The 7,540-nt window shown below is 37.0% G+C and overlaps 1 protein-coding gene across 2 annotated transcripts; it reads left to right on the top strand.

Moving 5' to 3' along the window:
- Positions 1-3,435: 3,435 nt before the first annotated feature.
- Positions 3,436-7,540, top strand: LOC113783329 (U-box domain-containing protein 35-like). Of its 2 annotated transcripts, none has more exons than XM_027329430.1 (9): positions 3,436-3,701; positions 4,353-4,450; positions 4,635-4,753; positions 4,912-5,153; positions 5,241-5,295; positions 5,388-5,643; positions 5,833-5,934; positions 6,019-6,357; positions 6,481-7,540. In XM_027329430.1, exons 1-9 carry the CDS (start codon positions 3,512-3,514, stop codon positions 7,240-7,242), a joined length of 2,163 nt encoding a protein of 720 aa, XP_027185231.1. In that variant the 5' UTR covers positions 3,436-3,511; the 3' UTR covers positions 7,243-7,540. The 2 variants fall into 2 exon arrangements, with proteins under 2 accessions (XP_027185231.1, XP_027185232.1); XM_027329431.1 differs by having other exon boundaries at positions 4,915-5,153.

Below are 7,540 nucleotides of genomic sequence, written 5' to 3' on the forward strand. Positions count from 1 at the left end.
TTGCTTACTATAAAGAGGAAACAATCAGCCAGCCCTTAAATTTTTCGCTTTACACGATTTGGCCCCTCAACTATAAAATATCTTAAAATTGCTCTTGAACAAAAAAAAAAAAAAAGCTAAGTTTAACTTCTTTTGTCAAATTTATGCACTGGTGGTGGAATGAGGGGAAAACCCGACTGAATAGAAGAAGGTAACCCAAGAAATGAGTCAAAAATATTTTTAGAGCATTATTGTAGCTCATAAACTAATGCTATAGCACTGTTGTAGTCCTTATACTCCATTCCATATATTTAGTTATGTTTGGGAATATGTACTTTTTTATGCATAATACACTCTAAAATTTCTTAAAAATGCTCTTGAAAAAAAAAGAAGCTATGTTTAACTTCTTTTGTCAAATTTATGCGCTAGTGGTGGTGGAATGAGGGGAAAACCCGACTGAATAGAAGAAGGTAACCCAAGAAATGAGTCAAAAATATTTTTAGAGCATTATTGTAGCTCCTAAAATAATGCTATAGCACTGTTGTAGCCCTTATACTCCGTTCCATATATTTAGTCATATTTGAAAATATGTACTTTTTATGCATAGTACACTCTATCAAGAAACTTTTTCTTTTGTTCCACTTTTACCTTTAATCATATGTTAGTCAAAGTAAAAAATAAAAACAATCCCAGTACATTTGTCTTTATGCGTCATTAATGAAGGGTATAGGGAAAATTTTAGAGTATAAAATAGTTAGAAATGTCAAACATAACAAATATTTTGGGATAGCCAAAAAAGAAAATATGACACTTTCAATAGGATACTAGTGATTTTTGTGTTTAGTCGATTTTGCCCCTCATTCAGCCACCAGTAGCATAGAAAATTGACAGAAGTCCTTAAACTTGACATTTTCTTTTGTTAGGGAATTGTTTGAGACAATTTATAGTTGAGTGGTCAAAATCTTGCAAAATGAATAATTTAGGGACTGGACGAATAGTTTCCTCTACGATACGCTAGCTGTTGAATAGGAGGGTCAGATCTGGTGTTTTGGAGTCTACCTGGAAATAATGAGGATCCACCAATTTTATTGCCTATTGGCTGACCAAAATAGAAAAGGTTCTTACCCGCCAACGCCCCTCTCTCTCTCTCTCTCGCCTTTATAAAACTCTGCTGCAAATGCCCTTCTTTTTTTTCCCCTACAGATGCATGCTTTTTGTTTGTTTTTTTTTATAAACATTTTGCAGCCTGTGTCATTAGACTTCATACTTTCTTTTTATGCTGTTTTCTTTAAACAATACAAAAGTCTTCGGAATGGACTCATATTCCTCAGGAAATGCTGTGTGTCCGTAGTCAGTTTTAGGCAATGCAAGAACAAAAGAATGCATTTTGAGAGTACAAGGCAAAGACTATGACAGGGATTTGGTCTCATAACCCTGAAAATGGTGCTAGTTCTTCCTCAATTTGGAAATGCTGAATGGACAAAATGCACCACGAGTTTTCTGTAGAAGATATGTCTCTGCTTATATGTGAAAAGCACATGATTCTTGTTTATCCTCAAGGCCACTTATCATTATGACATTGACACATAACTCTGTTAATCTTAAAAAAAAAGACATAATGTGGTTAAGATTCACTCTGAACTTTGTGCTGAGAGATGAGGACTTGGAGCTTGATGTAGATGCCTTGGTGACTACTGAATTTGATACTTGTTTTTCCCCCTCGAGCATTCTGTTCCTGCATGTTTCACAATAAACAGAACTTTTTTCTGTTGTGGAGGCTAAATTTTTTTGTCAAAGATGCACTGAGGCTGCAAGGTGGGAAGCAATGGTGAAGTGAATAAAGCTGATAACCTTAAACCATCCACCGATCTCAGCAACAGTCCAGTTTTCAAAAGGAAAAAGAGATAAATCTGCTGCTCTTTCCAGTACTACCAAGAAGAAACGGAACAAGAAGCATGCATGATATCTTAGCCGGTGAAGTCTCAAGACTGCATTAATACACCTCAGTGGCCATGTAGCTGGCTTAGATGAAATTTCAAAGTTAAATTCCTAGGAAGAGAACGGATGATTACTACTGCCCTATTAGGTCAACTCTACAGATAAGACTGAAGTGAGGAAGTTGAAGAGAATATGTCATCAATTTCATGCACCTGGAGATTATCATTATTGCGCATGAAATTTTTAACCTCAGGCTTTATAACTGATGCGATTGTTAACCTTTCCATATTAAGTCTGTGAAAAGATGCGAAGGTTCCTTCTTCAGCAGTCCATATACTGATTCTTGAAGTCAAAATCTTATGAAATCTATCCAAAATTAACCTAAAAGCCTTGATTATCTAAGATGATATGACATGACAGATTATATGTTTTTCTTGTTATCTAATATGGTATAAACACTGTTTTGACATGGAACTCCAAGCAAAGATTAATTTCTTTGTTTTTTTTTTCTTTTTAGGGTCTGGAGGCTAATTCCCCAGGTTGGGCAGAGCTTCGTCCCAAAGATATCCAACAACGGTGGCACGTGAGGATCGAATCTGGGACCTTACTGTAATTACAGACAATCAGTCCCAGCCAAGCTATCCATGGGGGAAAGATTAATTTCTTTGTTAAGAAAAAGAAATGCAGCACTAAAATGATAACTTCTGCAAAATTAATTACCCAAAAAAAAAAGAGTGAAATTGCAAACTAGAAGAGTCAAAATCCATTTTCCATTCAAAGACTGTAGTCTTCTGTTATACACACGGGAGGACAATCTTTTCCTATTTATTAGGAAAAGGAAATCGAAATGCATCTTGCTGGGCTGGCGTATATATTTTCTGTTTTAAATTATTTTCTTTTACTAGACAATCTTTTCCATAAACTCATTTTCCAAACAAAAAAATACTAATGGGCATCGTTACCCAATAAAAAGTCAAATTAATTTTTATGAAATTAGTTCATGCAAAAAAAAAAAAAAAAGAAGAAGAAGAAAAGAAAGGAGTCATTTTTTATCAATCACTTGATGATTGTTTATGGTTGACCAATAGTTAAGTTAAATGACATAAAAATATCAATGCATTAATTTGCTCCCAAAACGAAAGATGTATCACTGCATTTGGTTTTTGTGTTTCATCTACCTTCAATTTATTAGCGGGAGTATGATATCTATCTAGAAAAGTTGACCATCACCAATTTCCATATCAACTGGTGGCAAGTAATGCATCCTAAGAAAGTGCAAAGCATTTTAAGGAAAGACACATAATTCTCCACGTCTGAAGGTGTATGGATTGAATATTTTCATATTCTAAGACAAGGTCGTTGCAAAAGAGACATTTTCGGTAACCTATGTAACCTTTACCCGAATACTTTCATTTTGAAGTCAACAAGGACTTGTGGTGTTACCAATTTGTTCTCATTCTTTGGAGGTATTTATGTATGGCTATAGAGTTTTAGCGCAGGAAAGCTAAGGAGAAGAATTTTCTGTCACGTATTATTGAGAGGAAAAGTTACTATGAGTCAGAAGTGATCAGAACGAGGGTCGGGAAAAAACAAAATGTATGGTCTTAGCTCAAAAGCAAGCAATGCAGGAAGGAAACTGGGGAGGAATGGGCTGGTTGCAGTTGCTATTGACAAGGATAAATCGAGTCAATATGCCCTTAGATGGACAGTTGATAATCTGCTTGTTAAAGGCCAAACTGTAATACTCATCCATGTACTCCCCAGGTCATCATCCACAGCAGCAGGTAATCCTTCATCTCTCTCTCTCTCAATCCTCACGAACGTCCACACATTCTTGATTGTGACGAATTCTATTGATCAAGCAAAATTGTGATAATGGGCTCTTACAAAAGAGGATGTAGAAATGGAAAAAAATAAGAGAGAATATGCAAGATCGATCCTATGTGTTCTTTTATTCTCCGACAACCAATAGCTCTACGATGCTTTCCCCTTTACATTATAATGTAAAATCAAGTTTCTTCACTGCCTTTACAAGATATAAGATTTTCCAATGCACATGATCTAAAGCACCAAATTTGAAGAAGGGTCTAGTTGTAGTGTATATGAAATGCATTTTTGAGTTAAGTTGGAGCAAGTGGCTTACTATATTTGAATATGAGCTATTGACCTAATGCTTAATGTGATAGTATTGATTTGGTCTCTATGGTAAATAACATCCTGAAATGATATCAGATGTTGACTTTCATTAAAAAAGATGACTACCCGTATATAATCCAAATCAATAGACAGGAGAAATAGTTCCCCATCTTGAAGACTAAAATTGCGATTCTCAATTTTGAATGGTTGTATACCTGGTGGACGACTGATAAGTTAGTTTCCTGTGATTAAAGAAATTGAGCTAACGAACAATTTTTTCGGGCCATATGTGATTGCAGCTGGAAACATATGTGCACTTAATGATGCTAATCAACAAGTTGAGAAGCCAGCCAAAGATCTGTTCCTCACCTTTCATTGCTATTGCACACGAAAAGATGTAAGTTCTGGAATTGGTTCTTTCTTTTTAATGCATTTTATGAAGATGAATTCTTATTCTTCAAAGAAATGCTCTTGCAGTTACCGTGTATCTTATTCAGGTCATCGTAGTCCGCCTGCTTCTATCCTTGGCTTACCTTTTATTTTGTTTATTTATTTTTAATGTTTTCCCTCTGAGGCAATAGATACAATGCTTCGATGTTACACTTCAAGGCAATGATATAGCCAAAGCTATAACTGAATATGTAGCCCAAGGTGCAATCGAGAGTTTGGTTCTTGGGTCATCACGGCATGGCTTTATCAGGTAGAACTTTTCTCTTGCTTGTATCATCAGTTGAAGAGATGGTTTAGTTGATCGGCACCAGAGCAAGCAAGATATATAGTAATTTATCAGACTTGTAGAATCAACATAACTATTCTTCTAGTTAAATATCTGACCACATTTTCATCTTCATGATGCAGAAGATTAAAGGCAATTGACGTCCCTACTGCAGCACTAAAAGGAGCACCGGATTTTTGCACAGTTTATGTTATCTCCAAAACGAAGATCTCCCAAGTTCGAAATGCATCTCGACTGGCTCCATTTACTTCTCCTATTTATAACCAAATAAACCAAATAAATCAAGTGCAAGATCAATTTCAAGTTAGCAGGTCTACTTGCACGTCTCCAGATCTACGTCCCAAGCAAATCCCCGTTATGAGAGGTTTGTACTTTTTCCTTTGTACCATATGAGAGGTTAAATTTTGCTTGTTTGCGCAACTCCATTAGAGATAAAATGAACTTGGAACAGGAGACGTCACTCCTCGAAGACCTTTTATCTCACGAGAGGACCATGAATTAATCAGGTAGGTTAGATATTGAGCAAATCATCTGTTTATTATTTCCGAACTTGGCCTGTGTATTTAAAACTGGGCTAACAACATCTTACGTGGAATAGGTCACCATTTGCTAGGGGAAGAGGTTTTACTGGGAAAACGTTTGGAGACCTGTCGGAATCAGAATCTGATATTTCATTCATAAGCTCTGAAAGGCCAAGTGTTGATAGAATGTCTGCACTTTACGAGGGTATGGATTCGGGGCGAACCTCACGGATATCAACTAGTTCAGACAGTAGCTTTGGCTCTGAACGTTTTGGATCTAAGGCCAGCGACTTGAGTTCTTTCTACGAATTCTCATCATCTTCAATTGAAACTGTAAGTTAATTATTTCCAGTATGAGACGATGAGTTGAAGCACATTTTACTTTCCTCTCATCTCAAATGAAGTTGTGGCAATTTTTAACTTACCAATCACAAGGATATGGTGATAATTGGATTCATTACTGTCAGTTTTATCACATCTAGATGATTGTTCCTGAAAGTCGTTGTACTTATAAATGTACAGGATGATGCAGAAGCAGAAATGAGAAGGCTAAAATTAGAGTTGCAAAGAACAATGGATATGTACAGTACAGCCTGCAAGGAAGCTTTAACTGCCAAACAAAAGGTATCATTTTTAATAGCAAAAAGGAAAAGCTACATTGTGCATATATGAGATTCTAAGATAATAGGAAATCTGTATGTAATGCAGGCAGCAGAGCTCCATCGTTGGCGAATTGAAGAAGAAAAAAGATTAAAAGAAGCTCGACTAGCTGAAGAGGCAGATAAGAACAAATCTGAGTCTGCGTCTGAAACAGACCAAGCATCTCAAACAAGCCAAGCCCAAAGTCCTCCAATTTACTGCGGCTTTAGGTATAGAAGGTATACTATTGAAGAGATCGAAGCAGCAACAGACAATTTTAGTGAATCTTACAAGATTGGAGAAGGCGGTTATGGTCCTGTCTTCAAGTGTTATCTTGATCATACTGCGGTTGCTGTTAAAATCTTGCGTCCAGATGCTACCCAAGGAAGGTCACAATTTCAACAAGAGGTAATTGAAATTATGAATGTAGTAGTAATACGTATAGTAGGCTAGTAGCTGATAGCCTACTTTCATTTTGTTTAATACATAAATTCTAAGCTTTCCTTTCCTAAACAAGTGTATTTTATATAGGTTGAAGTTTTAAGCTGTATGCGGCATCCAAATATGGTGCTCCTGCTTGGAGCCTGTCCTGAATATGGTTGTCTGGTGTACGAATGTATGCCCAATGGAAGCTTAGAAGATCGTCTGTATCGAAGAGGAAATACCCCTGCTCTCACATGGCAACTTAGGTTCCGAATTGCAGCAGAGATTGCAACAGGTTTGCTTTTTCTTCATCGAACTAAGCCAGAGCCACTAGTCCACCGTGACCTTAAGCCCGCCAATATTCTGCTTGACCAATACTTCGTAAGCAAGATTGGTGATGTGGGATTGGCCAGATTAGTCCCCCCTTCGGTGGCTGAAAATGTAACACAGTATAGAATGACATCAGCTGCAGGAACGTTTTGCTATATCGATCCAGAGTATCAGCAGACAGGAATGCTTGGAGTTAAATCTGATGTATATTCCTTTGGAATCATACTTCTGCAGATCATTACAGCCAAGCCCGCGATGGGGTTGACTCATCATGTTTCAAGGGCAATCGAGAATGGAAACTTCACTGACATACTCGATCCCAATGTGCCTGATTGGCCTGTTGAGCAAGCGTTAATCGTGGCAAATTTAGGCCTTCAATGTTCAGAATTGAGGCGAAAGGATCGACCTGATCTCGGCAGTGTTGTGCTGCCTGAGTTGAACAAGCTGAGAGAACTTGCTGATCAAAGTATGGGCCATCTTTTGCTTGGTGGTATTGGTAGTGCTGGCCACTCTCCCTACAATAGCCAAACTTCTGTGTAAGTAGTAGTATTATTAAGTTAGTGAGTCGAGGAGTGGTAGTGTTTATAGTAATGTGTAAAACCATTTCTGTAGGGCATACTTATGAAGACGTTTTCTAAATGTCCGAAACTCAGGGATAAACGTTGCTGCAAGTGTTCCGATGTTTGAACAAATAAGTGCAAACATCGAGGATAATCTGATCATCAATCTGACAATGTGTAGCTACTATTGGTTGTTATCATATCTCTTGATATTGTACCGATGATACTCAAAAACACTTTACCTATATAGCCAGAAAGTTTTTATTTTTTATTTTTTA

Source organism: Coffea eugenioides, chromosome 9 (assembly GCF_003713205.1).
Source record: "Coffea eugenioides isolate CCC68of chromosome 9, Ceug_1.0, whole genome shotgun sequence".
NCBI lineage: Eukaryota > Viridiplantae > Streptophyta > Magnoliopsida > Gentianales > Rubiaceae > Coffea > Coffea eugenioides.

Coding starts and splice junctions, on each gene's coding strand:
- LOC113783329 (XM_027329430.1), top strand. CDS start 3,512: ATGTATGGTCTTAGCTCAAAAGCAAGCAATGCAGGAAGGAAACTGGGG. Junction 4,451..4,634: donor GCTATTGCACACGAAAAGAT/GTAAGTTCTGGA, acceptor CTGAGGCAATAG/ATACAATGCTTCGATGTTAC. Junction 4,754..4,911: donor TCACGGCATGGCTTTATCAG/GTAGAACTTTTC, acceptor TTCATGATGCAG/AAGATTAAAGGCAATTGACG.